The sequence below is a fragment of the Taeniopygia guttata genome, chromosome 24, assembly GCF_048771995.1.
Source record: "Taeniopygia guttata chromosome 24, bTaeGut7.mat, whole genome shotgun sequence".
Classification (NCBI taxonomy): domain Eukaryota; kingdom Metazoa; phylum Chordata; class Aves; order Passeriformes; family Estrildidae; genus Taeniopygia; species Taeniopygia guttata.
The window spans coordinates 6,880,221-6,897,437 of NC_133049.1; the positions used below are offsets into that span (position 1 = coordinate 6,880,221).

General features: G+C 66.6%; 5 protein-coding genes across 7 annotated transcripts; 4 read left to right on the top strand and 1 right to left on the bottom strand.

The window, feature by feature from the left end:
* Positions 1–539: 539 nt before the first annotated feature.
* APOA1 (apolipoprotein A1) lies at positions 540–2,006 on the top strand. Its single transcript, NM_001245171.2, is given in 4 exon segments — positions 540–569; positions 692–745; positions 933–1,086; positions 1,160–2,006. Coding segments are annotated over 3 exon segments (795 nt in total). The 5' UTR covers positions 540–569; positions 692–702; the 3' UTR covers positions 1,758–2,006.
* A 342-nt stretch (positions 2,007–2,348) lies between these two features.
* APOC3 (apolipoprotein C3) lies at positions 2,349–3,374 on the bottom strand. The gene is made up of 4 exons (XM_030290799.4): positions 3,148–3,374; positions 2,974–3,033; positions 2,649–2,775; positions 2,349–2,540 (listed from the first exon to the last, which is right to left on the bottom strand). Exons 2-4 carry the CDS (start codon positions 3,029–3,031, stop codon positions 2,444–2,446), a joined length of 282 nt encoding a protein of 93 aa, XP_030146659.2. The 5' UTR covers positions 3,032–3,033; positions 3,148–3,374; the 3' UTR covers positions 2,349–2,443.
* Positions 3,375–4,534: 1,160 nt separating this feature from the next.
* Positions 4,535–6,300, top strand: APOA4 (apolipoprotein A4). Its single transcript, XM_030290797.4, has 4 exons — positions 4,535–4,653; positions 4,862–4,928; positions 5,079–5,205; positions 5,292–6,300. Exons 2-4 carry the CDS (start codon positions 4,880–4,882, stop codon positions 6,217–6,219), a joined length of 1,104 nt encoding a protein of 367 aa, XP_030146657.4. The 5' UTR covers positions 4,535–4,653; positions 4,862–4,879; the 3' UTR covers positions 6,220–6,300.
* Positions 6,301–7,530: 1,230 nt separating this feature from the next.
* On the top strand, positions 7,531–10,838 carry ZPR1 (ZPR1 zinc finger). The gene is made up of 14 exons (XM_030290796.4): positions 7,531–7,715; positions 8,081–8,242; positions 8,347–8,437; positions 8,515–8,585; positions 8,781–8,867; positions 8,943–9,065; positions 9,133–9,186; positions 9,272–9,338; positions 9,523–9,593; positions 9,755–9,844; positions 9,935–10,045; positions 10,152–10,238; positions 10,321–10,386; positions 10,553–10,838. Exons 1-14 carry the CDS (start codon positions 7,581–7,583, stop codon positions 10,685–10,687), a joined length of 1,350 nt encoding a protein of 449 aa, XP_030146656.4. The 5' UTR covers positions 7,531–7,580; the 3' UTR covers positions 10,688–10,838.
* A 562-nt stretch (positions 10,839–11,400) lies between these two features.
* Positions 11,401–16,906, top strand: BUD13 (BUD13 homolog). Of its 3 annotated transcripts, XM_072918180.1 has the most exons (12): positions 11,403–11,559; positions 11,700–11,790; positions 12,083–12,167; positions 12,304–12,355; positions 12,751–13,304; positions 13,383–13,457; positions 13,685–13,779; positions 13,961–14,069; positions 14,490–14,628; positions 14,901–15,082; positions 15,393–15,474; positions 15,770–16,906. In XM_072918180.1, exons 1-12 carry the CDS (start codon positions 11,450–11,452, stop codon positions 15,861–15,863), a joined length of 1,668 nt encoding a protein of 555 aa, XP_072774281.1. In that variant the 5' UTR covers positions 11,403–11,449; the 3' UTR covers positions 15,864–16,906. The 3 variants fall into 3 exon arrangements, with proteins under 3 accessions (XP_072774280.1, XP_032608622.3, XP_072774281.1); XM_072918179.1 differs by having other exon boundaries at positions 11,401–11,559; positions 12,304–12,356; positions 12,755–13,457; XM_032752731.3 differs by having other exon boundaries at positions 11,402–11,559; positions 12,751–13,457.
* Positions 16,907–17,217: the final 311 nt, after the last annotated feature.

Here is a 17,217-nt window from a genome sequence, read left to right on the forward strand (position 1 = left end):
CAGCGGGGTTGGCTCGGGCTGAGGGGGTTTTGGGGCGGCCGTGCCAGTGCTGGCGCTGCTCTGAGCCGAGCCTTGCCTTGCCCAGGTGCCCGGCGAGGGCTGGCGTGGGCACAGCTCCCCGGAGCTCCGGGCTGGGGACACAGCGGGTAAAGGGGGCGGCGTGAGCGGCCCCGTGAAGGACGGGGCACAGCCGAGCGGCCCGGGCGAGGGGTCCGGGCACGGCCGGCCAAATCCCTGCGGGAATAAACCTTGTCCCCGGGCCGGCGGCCAATCCCTGGGGGCTGCGAGGGGCCCCGGCAAGGCCAGCGGGAATCTGGGTCACCGGGAGCGTAAACAGCTCCTTGGCCGGCGCGGCGCGTCCCGCGGGCAGCTCCTGTTTGCTCGGCTTTGCCCCTGCCAAGCCCCGCTGCGGGCGATGCTGCGATCCTTGAACCCTGCGCGCCACATCGCCCGCGGGAGCGCGGCCGGGCCGCCGCTGGCTTATCTCCGCGGAACGGCCCCTCCGGCATAAATAGCGGCGGCGGAGGCGGCCGCTCAGACGGGACGAGCAGCAGCGCTGGAGAGAGCCGGTAAGAGCCCCGGCTGCCCGGCGGAGCCGCGGGCACGGAGCGGCGCCCCGAGCCGGGCCGGGGCTCAGCCCCGCCGGGGTGGGCTCTGCCGGGGCTGCCCCCAACTCTCGCTCTGCCCGCAGGTGCAGCCAAGATGAGAGCCGCGGTGCTGACCCTCGCCCTGCTCTGCCTGGCGGGTATGTCCGGGCGGGATGGAGCAGCACGGGCGGGATGGGGGATGCGGGCGCTGCTGGAAGCCGCCGCTTTCCGAGGCGCTTCTCCAGCCGAGGGGCTCCCGGACTCCCCCCGGGCCGGGCAGGACCCCGGCAGGGCTGGAGCCGTCCCCGGGCGGCGTGTCCTGAGCAAACCCGGCGCTCCCCGCAGGCACCCAGGCCCGCTCCTTCTGGCAGCACGATGATCCCCAGGCACCCCTGGATCGCCTCAAGGACATGGTCGATGTGTACCTGGAGACGGTGAAGGCCAGCGGCAAGGAAGCCATTGCCCAGTTCGAGGCCTCCACCGTGGGCAAACAGCTGGAGTAAGTGGGAGGTGTGCGGTGGGGGGCTGGCGGGGGGCCCGGGGCACCGAGCTGACCTCCCTCCCTCCCGCAGCCTGAAGCTGGGCGAGAACCTCGACACGCTGGGTGCAGCTGCTGCCAAGCTGAAAGAGGACATGGCCCCCTACTACAAAGAGGTGCGGGAGATGTGGCTGAAAGACACCGAGTCCCTGCGCGCCGAGCTGACCAAGGACGTGGAGGAGGTGAAGGAGAAGATCAAGCCCTTCCTGGACCAGTTTGCTGCCAAGTGGACGGAGGATCTGGAGCAGTACCGCCAGCGCCTGGCACCCCTCGCCCAGGAGCTGAAGGAGCTCAGCAAGCAGAAGGTGGAGCTGCTGCAGCAGAAGCTGACCCCGGTGGCCGAGGAGGCGCGGGACCGTCTGCGCGGGCACGTCGAGGAGCTGCGCAAGAACGTGGCGCCCTTCAGCGATGAGCTGCGGCAGAAGCTGAGCCAGAAGCTGGAGGAGATCCGCGAGAAGGGCATCCCCCAGGCCGCTGAGTACCAGGCCAAGCTGGTGGAGCAGCTCAGCAACCTGCGTGAGAAGTTAACACCCCTGGTGCAGGACTTCAAGGAGCGCGTCACCCCCTACACCGACACCCTCAAGGCCCGTTTCCTCAGCATGCTGGAGGAGCTCCAGAAGACCATGGCCTGAGCTGCCGGCGGCGCGGCCAGGGACTGACCCCAGCCCCGCCCTGCGGCCGCCCCGGGCGCTCCCTGCCCTGCCCCGGGCACCTCTCCTCAGGGGGCTCTGGGGACAGGCTGCAGGAGCCCCGGGCCAGCCCGGCCCTGGGGTGTCCTCCCCGGAGACCCCCTCTTCCCCTAGAATTGCCTCCCCACCTCCCCACCCCGGCGTCGCTCTCAGCTTTGCCTCCCTTTTGAGAAATAAACTTGACTTAAGTTATTGGAGCTCGCTCAGTCTTTGCAGTGGATGCTGGAGGGGGAAGGGGTGCTCTGAGCTGGGGGTACTGGGGACCCAGAGGGAGAGGGGACACGGGGAGCTGGTGAGGGGTGCCCTGGGCTCGCTGAGTCCAGCTCTGCCCGAGGTGCAGCCGTGCTCAGCCCCACACAGGGCGTGGGGTATGGTGGCACTGAATTTGCAGGAGTTTTTGGAAGCAGGCACTCGGCTGCTGCCACCCCGAGCACCCCGACACGGCCGTGTGTACCCCAGTGCTCGCGTCTGCCCCAGCCCTGCCCCTCTGGGGTCGCACCCCTCCCTGCCAGCCCCAGTGACGGCACCACAGCGTTTGCCTCAGCCCCGCTTTATTGAGAGCACCACGACAGCGGGTGGGAGCCGGGGGGTCCCCGGCCCCGACAGACCCCGGGCAGCCCCCGGTGGGGCTACGCGGCCGGAGTCTTCTTCAGGAGCTCGGCCAGCTGCTCCTTCAGCCACACCAGCCGCTGCTTCGCCAGCTCCGCGTTGTCCGACAGCCACTGCCTGCAGGGGAAGGGAGGGGAGCGAGGGGAGGGGGTCAGCGCGGGGCCCTGGCCGGGCTCCAGGGACGGGGACGGGGACAGGGACAGGGCTGGCGGGGTTCGGGGGCACCTGGCCTGCTTTGCCGCCTCCGACTCCCGCACCCTGCTGAAGGCGTCCTTGGCCATGGCCGTGGCTTTCTGGGCCAGCTCCTGCACCTTCTGCACCAGCTCCTTCGGCTCCTCGGGCGACTCGGCCCCTGCGAGCAGAGCCTGCTGGCACTGGGGGCACGGGGTCCCGCGGCTGTGCCCCCGTGTGTGCCCCCCGTGTGTGCCCGTGTGTGTGCCCCCCATGTGTGCCCCACATGTGCCCCCCGTGTGTGCCCCCCGTGTGTGCCCCCCTTATGTGCCCCCCATGTGCCCCCCGTGGGTACCCCCCATGTGCCCCCCGCCCTTACTTGCTCCCAGCGCCAGGACGGCCGTGCAGGCGAGCAGGAACAGCAGCGACGCCTTCATGGCTGGGGAGAGAGCGGAACGCGCGCTGTGGGGCACAGGGGGGCACAGGGGGGCACAGGGGGCACCGTGCCCGTCCCCTGCCCAGCGCAGCCCTCGCCAGGGATGTCCCCACTCACCTGTCCGGGCTCTGTGAGCGAGGGCAGCCCCGGGCTCCCTCTTTATACCCTCCCGAGGGCCGCGCTGGGGGATTCGTGCAAAGGTCAGGGCAGGGCGGGGTGGGGGGGCTGCAGGGGCGCTGTGTCAAGCCAGGAGTTGGGAAATCTCGGGGGGACGGAGCCCGCCGGGGCCCCGCGTGTCGGTGCTGCGCGCACGGAGCTGTGCCCCGCGTGTGCGCGGCCAGCCCGGTGCCCGCCGAGGGGACAGCCCGGGCACGCACGGCACAAGGGTGACATCCAGCGGCCCTGGCCCCGGGCACGCCGCCCTCGGGCACCGCCAGGCTCTTCGGACCTTGTCACTGGCACTGCCGGGTCCCTGCCCCGGCCCGCCGTGCCCTTTGCCCGCAGTGACACATCGCTGCTGTCCCCGGGCCGAGAGCCCGATGCCCACGGCCGGGGACACGCACGGCTCCCAGCTGCATTCCCAGCTGCATTCCCAGCTGCATTCCCAGCTGCAGGCGTGGCTGCAGTGCCCTGCAGCGCCCTGGCCCCTTCCTGTGCCAGGCCTTCCTCCAGGAGCCTGGACTGGGAAGGAGCGATGCCATCGTGCCTGTGCACAGCCTCTGTGTCCCCTCAGCCCGTGTCCTGCCCCCGGCCCGTGTCCTGCCCCGCTGCCCAGCCCAGCCCAGCCGGTGGCAGAGCTGGGAGGTCCCTGCAGCATCCCCAGCCCCGTGTCCTGTCGCTCTGCCTCCCATGCCACAGCCACACAGCCCAGGCGCTGCCCTGCCAGCACCGACAGAGCCACTGCTGCACCCACAGGGCACCCAGGTGTTAGAGGTAAAAACGATCGAGCCGAATTGAATAATTAATAAAATAGATTTTTATTTCGCGACTGAGATGGCCACGATCAAAAGGTCAGTGCCGAGCTCGGGGATCTTCGGGGAGTTATTGGAATTTGGCATTGAGATGAGTCTTCCTGATGGCTCTGGCTACCTCAGTCTGAGATATTTATCGAACATTCATCATCTGGGAGTTCCTCGGATCCCCTTGGAGAAGCACCCATCTCCTTGCCAGCCACATTTATTCGCTTGCAAATTAGGTCCTTTTCTCCCTGCTGCCGGCTGGGTTTCCAAATGCCGTGGATAGATCTTCCTCTTCCCGGCCTGAGTGCTTAAGAGAACTTACAGGAATGTTTCTAATCTATTTCAAATGTCTATTTCTCATATGCCCGAATTATTCAAAACACACATAGCAGAGGTGTCCCCTCAGCCGGGTCCCGTCCCCAGGAGGGGCTCGGTGTGTCGCGGGTACCCCCACCCCGCGTGTCCCTGTCACAGCCCTGGGTGATGTCAGGGCTGTGGCTCATGTCAGGCCCGAGCAGGGGTCAGGCGCCTCCACGTTGTGCCCGTGCTAAAGTCCAAGCGTTTGCTGTGTCACAGCCTGCGTGGAAGCTGCAGCAGCGCTCGGGCTGCATAAATAGTGCTGGGAGCTGCCGGCTCGGCAGGTACCGCGGCACTGGCAGCACAGGTGAGCACTGCAGGGCCGGGAGGGAGCCGGGAGGGAACCGGGAGAGAACCGGGAGGGAACCGGGAGGGAGCCGGGAGGGAGCCGGGAGGGAACCGGGAGGGAACCGGGAGGGAGCCGGGAAGGAGCCGGGAAGGAGCCGGCTCTCCATGGCCTCTGGCTGGGGCTGCTGGTCCCTGGGGCTTCCTTCACCTCTCCCGTGCTCCCGCAGGAGCCCCCAGCACTCAGGATGGCGCCCAAGGCGGCCGCCCTTGTCCTGGTTCTCCTCGCGATCTCAGGTGAGGTGGGGCCCCGGGTGAGGTGGGGTGGGGCTCCCCGGGGCTCCCCGGTGCCAGCGGGGTGCTGCTGCCCGGGGCGGTGACGGGAACGTCCCCGCTGTCCCTGGGGCACCGGGACAGTGTGAGTGTTGACCCCAGCACCCCTGGCAGGCTCGCGGGCCGATGTGAACCCTGACGAGGTGGCCAGCGTGATCTGGAAGTACTTCACGGAGCTGGGCAGCAGTGCCAAGGACACGGTGGACCAGCTGCAGCAGACGGAGATCAGCAAACAGCTCAAGTGAGTGCAGCTGCGGGCCGGGGGCCGGGCAGGGTGTGAGGTGCGGGGTGTGGGCACACGGGCCCTGACTGTGTCCCTGTCCCCAGCACCCTGCTGAGGGGCAACCTGCAGAGCGTCAGCGCCTACGCCGAGGACCTGCAGGAGCGCCTGGTGCCCTTCGCCACCGAGCTGCAGGCGCGGCTGGCGCAGGACTCGCAGCGGCTGAAGGAGCAGATCCGGCGGGAGCTGCAGGAGCTGCAGGCCAAGCTGGCGCCCTACGCCGACGAGGTGCACCAGCAGATCGGCTCCAACATCCGGCAGCTGCAGGCCAGGATGAGCCCCTACGCCGAGGAGCTGCGCTCGCAGGTGGACCGCAGCGCCGGGGAGCTGCAGCGCGCGCTGGAGCCCTTCGCGGCCGAGCTGCGGGAGCGCCTGCAGGACAACGCCGAGGGCATCCAGGCCTCGCTGAGCCCCTACGCCGACCGGCTGCAGCAGCAGATCGACGGCGGCGTGGAGAGCGTCAAGCAGCGGCTGTCGCCCGTGGCGGACGAGCTGAAGGCGCAGGTGGAGCAGAGCGTGGCCGAGCTGCGGCGCGGGCTCAGCCCCTACGCGCAGGAGGTGCAGGACGGCCTCAACCGGCAGCTGGAGAGCCTGAGCGCGCAGATGGAGCGCGCGGCCGAGGAGCTGCGCGCACGCCTGGCCGCCAGCTCCGAGGAGCTGCGGGCGCAGCTGAGCCCGCTGGCGCGGGAGCTGCGCGAGGCGGCGAGCGGCGATGCCCAGGGCCTGCGGCAGCGCCTGGCGCCCCTGGCCCAGCAGCTGGAGCAGCGCGTGGGGCACACGCTGGAGACCTTCCGGCAGCAGGCGGCTCCCTTCGGAGAGGCCTTCGGGCAGCAGCTGGTGCAGCGGCTGGAGGAGATGCGCGGCAAGCTGGACTCGGGCGCCGCCGGCGTGGAGGATCACCTGGAGCTGCTGGAGAAGGAGGTGCGGGAGAAGGTGGCGGCTTTCCTCAGCACCTCCGCACCCCCGCGGGATTAAACCGCCCCGCCCGGCCATCCACACACATTCCCAGCGCTCCTGGGTGCTGCCAGGGGTGGAAATAAATCTCCTTGTGATGCACGTGCTGGTCCGTGTCCTTCCTTCCCACAGCACCCCCCCGTCCGTCCCACCCTGGCATGGGACACCGGGGCACCCCCAGCTGCTCTGGGGGGGAGCATCACCCCGAATTTGGGTTCTGGGACATCGGGGCGAGGGAGCAGAGGTGGGGACAGGCGGGTGGGGGTCACCCCCAGCTGCTCTGGGGGGGAGCATCACCCCGAATGGAGCAGAGGGGGGTCAGGTGGGTGGGAGGTCTCTGCGGCGGCTGCAGGTGGTGGCAGCCAGGTGAGCCCACGGGCGAGGGCAGTGCCGGGGCCGCGCTGTGCCCCCACCACACCGGGGGCAGGCAGAGGGGCAGAGCCGCGGGATGCGGCCGAACAGCCCCGCGCTGGGTGACAGACAGAGCCAGCGGGGCTGGGGCAGCGAGGGGGAAGGTCGCAGGAAGGGTCTCAGAGGTCGCGGGGGTCACGAGGAGGACCCCTGGGAGGGTCCCGGGGACGGTCCCGGAGGTCTCGAGGGGGGTCCCGGAGGTCCCGAGGGGGGTCCCGGGGCGGGCCCGGGGCGGGTCCCGGAGCTGGTTCCCGGGCGGGTCCCGGGGCTGGTCCCGGGGGTTCCAGGGGTCCCGGGGCGGGTCCCGGAGCGGGTCCCGGTACTGGTCCCGGTGGGCGTTCCGGGGTCCCGGGGCGGGCCCCGGGGGGGGTCCCGGGGCGGGTCCCGGGGAGGGTCCCGGGGCGGGTCCCGAGGAGGGTCCCGGGGCGGGTCCCGAGGAGGGTCCCGGGGCGGGTCCCGGGGCGGGTCCCGGGGCGGGTCCCCGGGCGGGTCCCGGGGTAGGTCCCGGGGTAGGTCCCGGGGGTTCCGGGGGTCCCGGTACTGGTCCCGGGGCGGTTCCCGGTGGTTCCGGGGGTCCCGGGGGGGGGTCCCGGGGCGGGTCCCGGGGATCCCGGTGGGGATCCCGGTGGGGATCCCGGGGGTTCCGGGGTCCCGGGGCGGGTCCCGGGGTGGGTTCCGGGAGTCCCGGGGCGGGTCCCGAGGAGGGTCCCGAGGGGGGGTCCCGGGGCGGGTCCCGGGGGTCCCGGGGCGGGTCCCGGGGGTGGTCCCGGGGCGGGTCCCGAGGGGGGTCCCGGTACTGGTCCCGAAGGGGGTCCCGGGGGTTCCGGGGGTCCCGGTACTGGTCCCGGGGCGGGCCCGGGGCCGCTCCGGCGCTAACGCCAATACCGGCGCCGCCATCGCGGCCCGCGCGCGTCACATGACCCGCCCGCCCACGTGCCCCCGCGTCACCGCCGCGCGCCGCCGCCGCCATCATGTCGGCGCTGGGGGCGCTGGAGGCCGCGGGGCCGGCGGGGCCGGAGGCGCCTCTGTTCCGGCCCCTCAGCGCCGAGGACGGCGAGCAGCAGCCGGCGGAGATCGAGTCCCTCTGCATGAACTGCTTCCGCAACGTGAGGGGCCCCGGGCAGCGCCGGCCCGCGGGGCCCGGCTCCGTGGGGCTCCGTGGGGCTCCGTGGGGCTCCGTGGGGCTCAGGGCACGCGCGGCTGTGGGGGCCGCGCTCGGGGGGCTCCTGTGGCCGTGGGGAGCAGCGGGCAGGGCCCGTGGGGGCGGTGGGGCGGGAGCGAGGAAGGATTTGCCGGGGGCTGCAGCTGTTCTTGGAGTAGGGGCGGGTGGGGGTCGGGAGGCGGTTCCAGGAACCCCTCGGGGTGAGGGGAGGTTTTGGGGGGCAGGCGGGGTGGCACAAGGACCTGCCAGGGTCCCGGGCCGTGCCCCGGGCTCGGGTTCCCACCAGGCCCCTCGCTCTCGCTGCCGCAGGGAGTGACACGGCTGCTGCTCACCAGGATCCCCTTTTTCAAAGAGATCATCGTCAGCTCCTTCTCGTGCCCCAGCTGCTCCTGGTCCAACACGGAGATCCAGGCAGCGGGCAGGATCCAGGAGCAGGGCGTGTGCTACACCCTGGCTGTCAGTTCCCGCCAGGTGGGCACTGCCCCCCGACCTGTGCAGCCTTTGGGGCGCTGGGGCAGCGCTGGCTGTGAGCCCTGCACCCCAGGGAGCCTCAGCCCGTCCCTGCCCGTGTGCAGGACATGAACAGGGAGGTGGTGAAGACTGAGAGTGCCTCGGTCCGGATCCCCGAGCTGGACTTTGAGATCCCAGCCTTCAGCCAGAAGGGAGGTGGGTGAGCAGGGCCGCTCCTGGGGCGCCCCAGGGTTTGTCCATGCTGTTCTCACCTCTGTGTCTGCTCTGCCCAGTGCTCACCACCATCGAGGGCATCATTGACAGAGCGGTGGCAGGCCTGGAGCAGGACCAGCCCACCCGCAGGGTAAGGGGCTGGGAGGGGAAATGGGGCTGGGAAGTGCTGGGGATTCCATTCCCTGCCCGCTGGAGCCACACAGGGCTGCTGGGCAGGGCTCTGGGGCTGTGCTTTGTGCCACGGTCACCCCTGTCAGCAGCTCTGGGCTGCCCAGCAGCGGCTGAGCCCCACCTTGGGGTTCTGAGATTCCGTCTCCTCTTCCAGGCGACGGACGGAGAGGTGGCACGGAAAATCGACGAGTTCATCGGTAAACTGAGGCAGCTGAAGGAAGTGCGGTCCCCCTTCACCTTTGTGAGTGCTGGCAGCAGGGGGGCCCTGGCGGGGTGGGGGCTGCAGGGCGGCTCCCTCAGGGCCCCCGTCCCGCAGGTCCTGGACGATCCCTCCGGGAACAGCTTCGTGGAGAACCCGCGGGCGCCGCGGCGGGACGAGGCCCTGCTGGTCACTCGCTACAGGAGGAGCCCCCAGCAGTGCGCCCTGCTGGGGCTGCAGGTGAGCGGGGCAGCCCCTGCCCCCGGGGCCCCAGGGCGGGGAGCAGGAGTGAGCGCTGCCCTTGCAGGGAGAGGAGGGCGACGCCAAGCCGCCGGACGCTGCTGAGGACCTGAGGGACGAGGTGGGTGCTGCTGCAGGGTGTGGGGACCCCTGGGCCGGCTGCCCCGGGCTCCTGGCACACCGTGGCTGCCCCTTCCCTGCGCCAGGTGCTGCAGTTCAACACCAACTGCCCCGAGTGCAACGCCCCGGCCAGCACCAACATGAAGTTAGTGCGTATCCTTGGAGGCTGGGCACGGGCTGCGTGGTTTGGGCTCTTCCTGCTGCACCCCACGCCTGGAGCAGCTCTCAGGTGGGGCCTGTGGGGCTGCAGAGCTGTCTCAGGGCCTCTCACAGCTCCCAGCGGGGTCCTGCCCTCCCCCGGCTGCTGCTTTGATGTTTGCCTTGACTCCTGCTCCAGAAATCCCTCACTTCAAGGAAGTGATCATCATGGCCACCAACTGTGACTCCTGCGGGCACAGGACCAACGAGGTGAGCCGGGCAGAGGGCAGGGAGTGCTGCTGTGTGCCTTTGTCCCTGGGGGCATTGCCAGGAGGGGAGGCCACTGTCCCCGCTCTGGAGTGGCCTCTGGGCTGCTGGGATGAGCCCTGCTGAGGCCCTGGGTGTGAGCTCACTGCAGGTGTTCCCTGCAGGTGAAGTCTGGAGGAGCCATCGAGCCGCAGGGCACCAGGATCACCCTCAGGATTACGGACCCTTCCGACATGAGCAGGGACATCCTGAAGGTGCAGTGCCAGGGATCCCTGCCCTGTCCTCCCGCGGGGTCTGGGGGCCCAGCCCTCTCTGCGTGGGCTCACGGGGGGCTCACTTCACAGTCAGAGACGTGCAGCGTGGAGATCCCCGAGCTGGAGTTCGAGCTGGGCATGGGAGCGCTGGGGGGGAAGTTCACCACGCTGGAGGGGCTGCTGAAGGACATCCGTGAGCTGGTGAGGGCTCCTGGGCTGGCCGGGGGGCTCAGCCCCTCCCTGTGCCTGTGGCTGGGGGGCTGGCTGCCCCACGGCTGCCCCACGGCTGCCTCGCCTGCCCTCGCAGGTGGAGAAGAACCCCTTCACGCTGGGGGACAGCTCCACAGCCAGCAGGACAGGGAAGCTGCGGGAGTTCCTTGGGAAGCTGCAGGAGGTGAGTGCACTCCGGATTTCCCTTCTCTGCGGTGCTGCAGGATGGGAGAGGAGCTCTAACGGGACGTGCTGTGTTCCTGCAGATCACAGAGGGGAAGGCCCAGGCTCACTTCATCATGGATGACCCTGCAGGCAACAGTTACCTGCAGGTACGGGGCCGCGCCCTCGGGCTGGGCGGGCTGGGGGGTTGGTGTCCCCGGCACGTGCTGGCAGCGGGGCTCCCCTTGGAGCCTTGGGCAGCAGCAGAAAGCCCTGCTGGCTCTGTGGGTGCCCGTGGGCAGAGCGCAGCGCAGGAGCCCTGCCCCGTCCCCACAGAACGTGTACGCCCCGGAGGAGGACCCGGAGCTGCGCGTGCAGCGCTACCAGCGCACCTTCCAGCAGAACGAGGAGCTGGGCCTCAACGACATGAAAACCGAGGGCTACGAGGCACAGCCGGCCTCGGGGCGGTAGCGGGGCCACCGCAGGCCCGCAGCCGCTGCCCGGCTGCTCCAGGGACCAGCGCGGCAGTGGGGCCGGGACTGTCCTGCCCCTCCTGGGCCTCCTGCGGGAGCCGTGGGGCAGGGGTTGTCGGCTCCCCAATAAAGGTGATGGACAACACTGAGATCATTTGTCGTGTCTCTTTGTAACGGTGACTGCGTGGGAGCATGCCCGTGGCGCCATTTATGGATTGGCATTGCCCATGCCCACAGCCCCACCCACTGCTCCATCTGTGGCCTCAATTGTCATCTGGCCATGCTCACAGCTCCATTTATGGCATTGGGTGGAGTTTGGCCACACCCCTATCCCCACCTTTTACTCAATTTATGGCGTTTTCTGCAGTTTGGCCACATCCCTATGCTGGACCACCACTCCATTTATGGCATCAGCTGTTTGACCATGCCCCCATTCCCATAGTTTTCTCCATTTATGGCAATTCCTGCCATTTGGCCATGCACCTATTCCTGCCCTTTACTCCATTTATGGCATTTGGCCGAACCTTTTACCCCATTTATGGTATTTCCTGCAATTTGACCATGGCTGTAGCTCCGCCCCTCACTCCATTTATGGCATTTCCTGCCTTTGGCCACGCCCACAGCCACGCCCATTATCCATGTCCTCCCGCAGCCTGGCCACGCCCACCCACACATCAATCACGGCCGTGGCCACGCCCCCCGTCCCGCCGCGCGGAGGCCCCGCCCCTTCCTGCGGCGCAGGCGCGGTGCGCCGGGCGCGATGGCGGCGCCGGGGGTGCCGAAGGCCGCGTACCTGCAGCGGTACCTGAGCGGCCCCGCCGAGCCCGCCCGGGCCCGCCGCCGCCGCAAGAAGAACAACCCCCGAGCCGGGTGAGTGCGGGGAGGGCGCGGGCCCGGTGCGCTGCCCGAGCGCGCTGCCCGATCCCCTCCCCACCCTCCCTCCGAGCCCCGCGGCCGCCCCCCTCACGGCGCCCGTCCCGGGCGGTGCTGACGGCCTCTCCCCCGGGCAGGATGCGCATCGTGGATGACGATGTCAGCTGGAGCAGCCTCGCCCCGCAGAAGGAGGAGGAGGAGGAGGAGGAGGAAGGGGACATGCCTGTGGTGAGCGCGGGGTCCCGTCGGACGCGGCCCACAGCCCCAGGCGGCTCTCGGGATCTGCCCGCGGGGGGAACTCGCTCCAGAGCCTCGTGCTGTGCCTCGGGGACGGGTGGGAGCTCTGCCAGAACAGTGACCTCTCCGCGGGTGAAAGCAGCCCCTTCTCTGCGGGCCAGCACGGGGGTTGTGTGCTCCAGAGCAGCTCCTGGAGCCAGGCAGAGGGGCTGGGATTGCTGCTGCTGCTGTCATGAGCGGGAGTTGTGCCTTTGCTGAGCTGGTGCTCGCTGTGTGTTTGCAGGTGGCAGAGTTCATTGATGAGCGCCCCAAGGAGGTGAAGCTCATGGAGGAATTCCGAACAAACTCCAAATGGAAGCTCTTGGGAGGTGAGGGCAGCCCCTTCCATCCCCTCTCCCTAATGCCTGGCTTCTGCAAACAATGCAAATTAAAAATAATCCTGGAGGTGCTGCAGGGCTGCTGAGCTGTGCCCTAGTAATGGTGATTGCAATTGTTTTCCTTCAGATGAGGACTCGCAGAGTTCGGATATTTCGGGACCTGCCAAGTCTGCCACGAGGTACGGGGACTCCAAGCAGGATTTCTGCTCTCTGCTGCTCAGCCTTTGTCTCTCTGGGTCTGCGCTTTTGGGTGCTTTGCTGGGAAACCCGGGCACTTCTGGATGCTTCTCCCTGCTGGATACCCCCTGCCTGGGGGGTGGCAGTGTGGGTGTTTGTGACACTGCCAGGGAGATTGGGGGGACAGTCCCTGTCCCTTTGAAGGGTGGTGCTGGTGGAGACTCCACCACTGCAGCTCTGCTGGGATCTGCTCTGGGAGGGCTGGGCTGCAGCACCCCAAAGAATCCACCTTCACGAGCCGTTCCCAGCCTGGGCCGAGTTCCCAGCTCCGCGCTCCCGCTTTGTCTGCAGGCAAAGCAAACACCGGGAGCTCACTGCCCCTTCTCTGCCCTCGCAGGCGCCGGCACCACGACTCCCCAGAGCCCTCGCCCCCGGCAGGGAGACACAACGGCTCCTCAGAGCTCTGTCCTGCGAGACGGCAGCGCCACGACACGCCAGATGTGTCCCCTCCCAGGAGACAGCGCCACGACACCCCCGACCCGTCCCCTCCCAGGAGACAGCGTCATGACACACCAGACGTGTCACCTCCCAAAAGGCAGCGTTGTGACACCCCAGACCTGTCACCTCCCCGGCGGCGGCAGCGTCATGATACCCCCGACCCCTCACCTCCCAGACGGCAGCGCCACGACACCCCAGATCTGTCACCCCCTAGGAGACAGCGTCATGACACCCCAGACCTGTCACCTCCCCGGCGGCGGCAACGTCACGACACCCCTGACCCATCCCCTCCGAGGAGACAGCGCCATGACACCCCAGACCTGTCCCCTCCCAGGAGACAACGTCACGACACCCCAGACATGTCACCTCCACGGCGGCGGCAACGTCACGACACCCCTGACCCATCCCCTCCCCGGAGACAACGCCATGACACCCCAGACCTGTCCCCTCCCAGGAGACAACGCCATGACACCCCAGACCTGTCACCCCCTAGGAGACAGCGCCATGACACCCCAGACCCGTCCCCTCCCCGGAGACAGCGCCAGGATTTGTCACCTCGGAGAGAGAAGCCGGGGTCCCCGAGTGGGAAGAAGAGCCAAAAGAAAGGTGAGTGTCACACGCAGTGTCCCCCCCTGGGATCCACGCTGCCCAGGTGACTGCTGTGGGCTGCTGCTCTGCTGGCACAGCTGGCAGTGGCAGGGTCTGTCCCTGCGGGCACAGAGCTCAGCCAGCCTGGAGTGCCTGTGCTGCGGCCTGGGCTGTGTGCCCAGCGATGCCCCAGCACCATCCTCCTGGGGGAATCAGCAAAGCCTTGCTGGGGTCTGTCTCCTCAGGACGGGCCTCGCCCACCCACAGGGACCAGCACAGGTCACGGAGCCCCCCGGAGCTCTCCCCACATCGCCAGGATGCCAAGGGCTCGCCCAAGAAGGTAAAGGTTGTCTCTTTCCCTTCCAGCTCTGCAACGCAGATGACTGACAAACTGGGGATGCTCTTGGCTCTAGCAGGGCTGTCCCTGCCCGGTGCCTGGGGCTGGGGTCACCCCTGGTTCTGCCTGCCCCGCTCTCAGGCAGTGTACCCCCACACCGCCGTGGGCTCTGTGTGCTCTGCAGGCCAGCACGATGGCGTCCGGGGGCAGAGCCGGCCTGGTGCCGGCCGATGTGCTGCAGAGGGAGAAGCAGGAGCTCCGCAAGCACGAGAGGAGCACCAGGCACCTGGAAGGTGGGAGTGTGAATGCAGCCCCACAGGAGTGTTAGCTCCCCTCCTCCTCCCAGTGCCATCCCTTCTGCCACTGGGATGCTGGGGGGCAGCATCCGCGTGGAGCTGCAGCTGGACGTGCTGCTGGAAGCCTTGGCCAGGGCACTGTTCACAGGGGGATTGCAGAGCAGTGCCAGGGAAGTCGCAGGGAACGTGAAAAGCTTCTCCTCTGCGAGTCTGAAGGAGCTGGTGGATAACGAGAGCTTGGGGTCTGTGTGGGGCAGCAGGGAAATCTCAGCATGAGCCGAGATCCTGCCTGGCTTTGGGTGACAGGCTCTTTGGGAGATTAGGACAAGCAAAAGGGAAGTCACAGTTAAAGCATTGAATTGTCTGGAGGTGAGAAAATGTTCCGAAATTGTGACCTGAGGCATCGGTCCCTGGCAGAGGAATCCCGGAACGCTCAGACCGTGTTCCGAGACAAGTCCGGCCGCAAGAGGAACCTGGCTCAGGAGCAGCTGGAGCAGAGGCTGAAGGCTGAGGCAGAGGCCAAGAGAGAAGAGCAATATGCCAAGTGGGGAAAGGGGTGAGTAAGGGACTCCTAAGCACGGTCCTCGGGCCTCCCCTCTCCTGGTGTTAGTTTGGATCTGCTGCCAGACTGGTGTTGCATTTCCCTGCGCTCTGAGGTCCAGCCTGGGACCAGCACGTGTTGCACGTGTCTGGAAACCCCTTCCCTTGCTGGAGGTGCTGTGGGAATGCTGCACAGGCAGTGGGAGTTGAGGCTGTGCCCCATCCTGCAAGCTGAGCGAGTCCCAAGGAGCGATGGCAGGGCCTTGGGTGACACTGTGCGTGTTCCAGGCTGGCACAGGAGAGGCAGCAGCAGCAGAACGTGGAGGATGCAGTCAAGGAGATGCAGAAGCCCTTGGCCCGTTACATCGATGACCAGGACCTGGATCGAATGCTGAGGGAGCAGGAGAGGGAAGGAGACCCCATGGCTGCTCTCATCAAGAAGAGGAAGGCCAAGGAGAACAATAAGAAAGGTTTGTGTGTTTAAGGTGTCAGCAGTGCAGAAATGCAGCTGCTGTTCAGTGAATAGCCAAGGGGGACTTGTGGACTCTCTCTGAAGTTAGTGGCTTGTTAGCAGTAACAGTTCCATGAGTTGTTAGGTGGGAGAGCAGGGCCTGCTGACTGAAACCTCGGCAGTTTGTCACAAAGAGCCTCTGGCAGCTGCAGCTGGCTGTCAGGAGCCTGTGCCCTCTACCTGTGCCCACCTGCAGACACCTCCTGGGTGGGTGAGGATGTGACTACCTGGCTGTGCTGAAAACAGCTCTTCTGCTCTTTGTGTTCCAGAAAAACCCAGGTACAAGGGACCAGCACCTCCACTCAACAGGTTCAACATCTGGCCTGGGCATCGCTGGGACGGTGTGGACAGGTACTTGTTCCTGTTGGAATAGCAGTAAAAATAAAGGAGTTCTGCTCCAGGGAGTTCCAGTGCAAAGGTTGCCAGCAATGGGATGAGTGAGGGTGTTGGCAGCTGGAAAACTGAGTTCAGTTACAAATGGGTGATGGGACAGGTGAGACAAGGGAGCTGAGGAACTTCGGAGGCATCAGCTCTTGGTAACCACAGGTTCGGGTGGAAACTGAGCCAGAGTAAGTGAGTGGGAGAGTTGCAGTGCTCAGAAGAGCTGGTGCCCAGCAGCTGCTGCCACCTGGGTGTCCCTTTGCAGGTCCAACGGGTTCGAGCAGCAGCGCTTCGCCCGCATTGCCAACAAGAAGGCGGTGCAGGAGCTCGCCTACAAGTGGAGCGTGGAGGACATGTAGGGGAGAGCTCCTGCAGTGCCCCCCAGCAGTGCCCGCTGCCAGAGCCCTGAGGAGTGCCCTGCCCTCCCTGGAGCAAGCCCTGTGCTCGGCGTTCAGCAGCCCTCTGCACCTCCTTCCCAGAGGCAAGGCTGGCTTTCCTGGCAGCCAGAGCCTCTGGCTCTCTGGGGAGGGCACTGGATTCTTGTTTGTTTTCTAACAAACTTCTGTTCTATGCCAAATGCTTTGACCTCTGAGGGCAGTTCCCAAGTCTTCAGGTGTCCTAAATCTCAGGTGAAAATCTGCTGAGCGCTTGGGCTTGGGAGAGCCACCCTCATGCAGTTGGTCAGTCTGCTCCAGACCTCAGGTTAAGTGGAACTTCTCAACTTCTGTCAAGTTTATGCACTTATTTTGCCATGTAGATCCCAGAGTCACCAGCGTGCAGGAACGTTCAAACTCGGCTTCTCCTGACCCTGTCCAAACACAAACTGAGCACTGGCACTGCAGTGCTGCATTGGGCAGCAAGGTCTTCAGGAGCCTCAGCAATTCTTCAGGGCTCTGTTTCTAGTGGAAGTAAATGTGTGGAGAATTAGGACTTGGGACCTGGCATTGCTTCCCTCCTAGTTCGGAGCGGCTGGTCCCCCAGACCCCTCTGGATTTGGGGCTGATCTCAGCACTTGGCTCGCTCTGGTGGGAGGTGTAACAACCCTTCTCCTGTGGTCAGATTTGTCAGTCCCAGAGCTGGAGGCTGGGCAGAGCTTCCCTTAACCCCTGTGTGCCAGAAAGCACTTGTGGAAATAAATGCAGCTGTTCTTGCTGAGGTGCTGCGGAGCAGGGCTGAGATGCAGGCAGCAGTTTCCATGGAGATGCCTTGGCTGCAGCAGTGGGCAGGGGCAGGGCAGGATCGCTCTTTTCAGGGATTCTCCAGCGCTGGGGGGGACAGCAGCACAGTCTGCTCTGCAGTGCCAGACTCTTGGGACTTCCCTGGTTTTTGTCCCTCTGTCACACTTGCAGCAGCCCTGGAATTGGTGTGTTCACCTGTAAATAAAACCTCTTTTTTTACTCGATTCTGTGGTGGTTTTTCCGAGGCAGCTGAACCAGCCCTGTGGCTCCTGCTGGGCAGGGAGATGGTTTGGGAGCAGGGGGTGGTGGTGCGAGGTGGCAGCACATTTCCAGGCAGCTGCTTCCAGTTGTGCTACCCCCTTCTGTCACCAAGGCCCTGTTTCATTTCCCCTGTAACCTGAGGCAGCTGCAGCCTCCACAAGTGCAGTTCCACTTGACACATTCGTTTCTGCTCTCACTTAATCTGAGTGCTGCTGGAGACGGAGAGAACCTGCTGTGGAATGATTGGATTCGCCCTCGTGAGCAGAGCTGGCTG

Bases quoted from the DNA above. Each gene is read 5' to 3' on its own strand.
- ZPR1 (XM_030290796.4), top strand. From the start codon at position 7,581: ATGTCGGCGCTGGGGGCGCTGGAGGCCGCGGGGCCGGCGGGGCCGGAG. The intron at 7,716-8,080 runs GTGAGGGGCCCC...TCGCTGCCGCAG, and splicing joins GCATGAACTGCTTCCGCAAC to GGAGTGACACGGCTGCTGCT. The intron at 8,243-8,346 runs GTGGGCACTGCC...GCCCGTGTGCAG, and splicing joins TGGCTGTCAGTTCCCGCCAG to GACATGAACAGGGAGGTGGT.
- BUD13 (XM_032752731.3), top strand. From the start codon at position 11,450: ATGGCGGCGCCGGGGGTGCCGAAGGCCGCGTACCTGCAGCGGTACCTG. The intron at 13,780-13,960 runs GTAAAGGTTGTC...TGTGCTCTGCAG, and splicing joins CCAAGGGCTCGCCCAAGAAG to GCCAGCACGATGGCGTCCGG. The intron at 14,070-14,489 runs GTGGGAGTGTGA...GGTCCCTGGCAG, and splicing joins GAGCACCAGGCACCTGGAAG to AGGAATCCCGGAACGCTCAG.
- APOC3 (XM_030290799.4), bottom strand. From the start codon at position 3,031: ATGAAGGCGTCGCTGCTGTTCCTGCTCGCCTGCACGGCCGTCCTGGCG. The intron at 2,776-2,973 runs GTAAGGGCGGGG...CTCTGCTCGCAG, and splicing joins CGTCCTGGCGCTGGGAGCAA to GGGCCGAGTCGCCCGAGGAG. The intron at 2,541-2,648 runs GTGCCCCCGAAC...CTTCCCCTGCAG, and splicing joins GAGGCGGCAAAGCAGGCCAG to GCAGTGGCTGTCGGACAACG.
- APOA4 (XM_030290797.4), top strand. From the start codon at position 4,880: ATGGCGCCCAAGGCGGCCGCCCTTGTCCTGGTTCTCCTCGCGATCTCA. The intron at 4,929-5,078 runs GTGAGGTGGGGC...CACCCCTGGCAG, and splicing joins GGTTCTCCTCGCGATCTCAG to GCTCGCGGGCCGATGTGAAC. The intron at 5,206-5,291 runs GTGAGTGCAGCT...CCCTGTCCCCAG, and splicing joins GAGATCAGCAAACAGCTCAA to CACCCTGCTGAGGGGCAACC.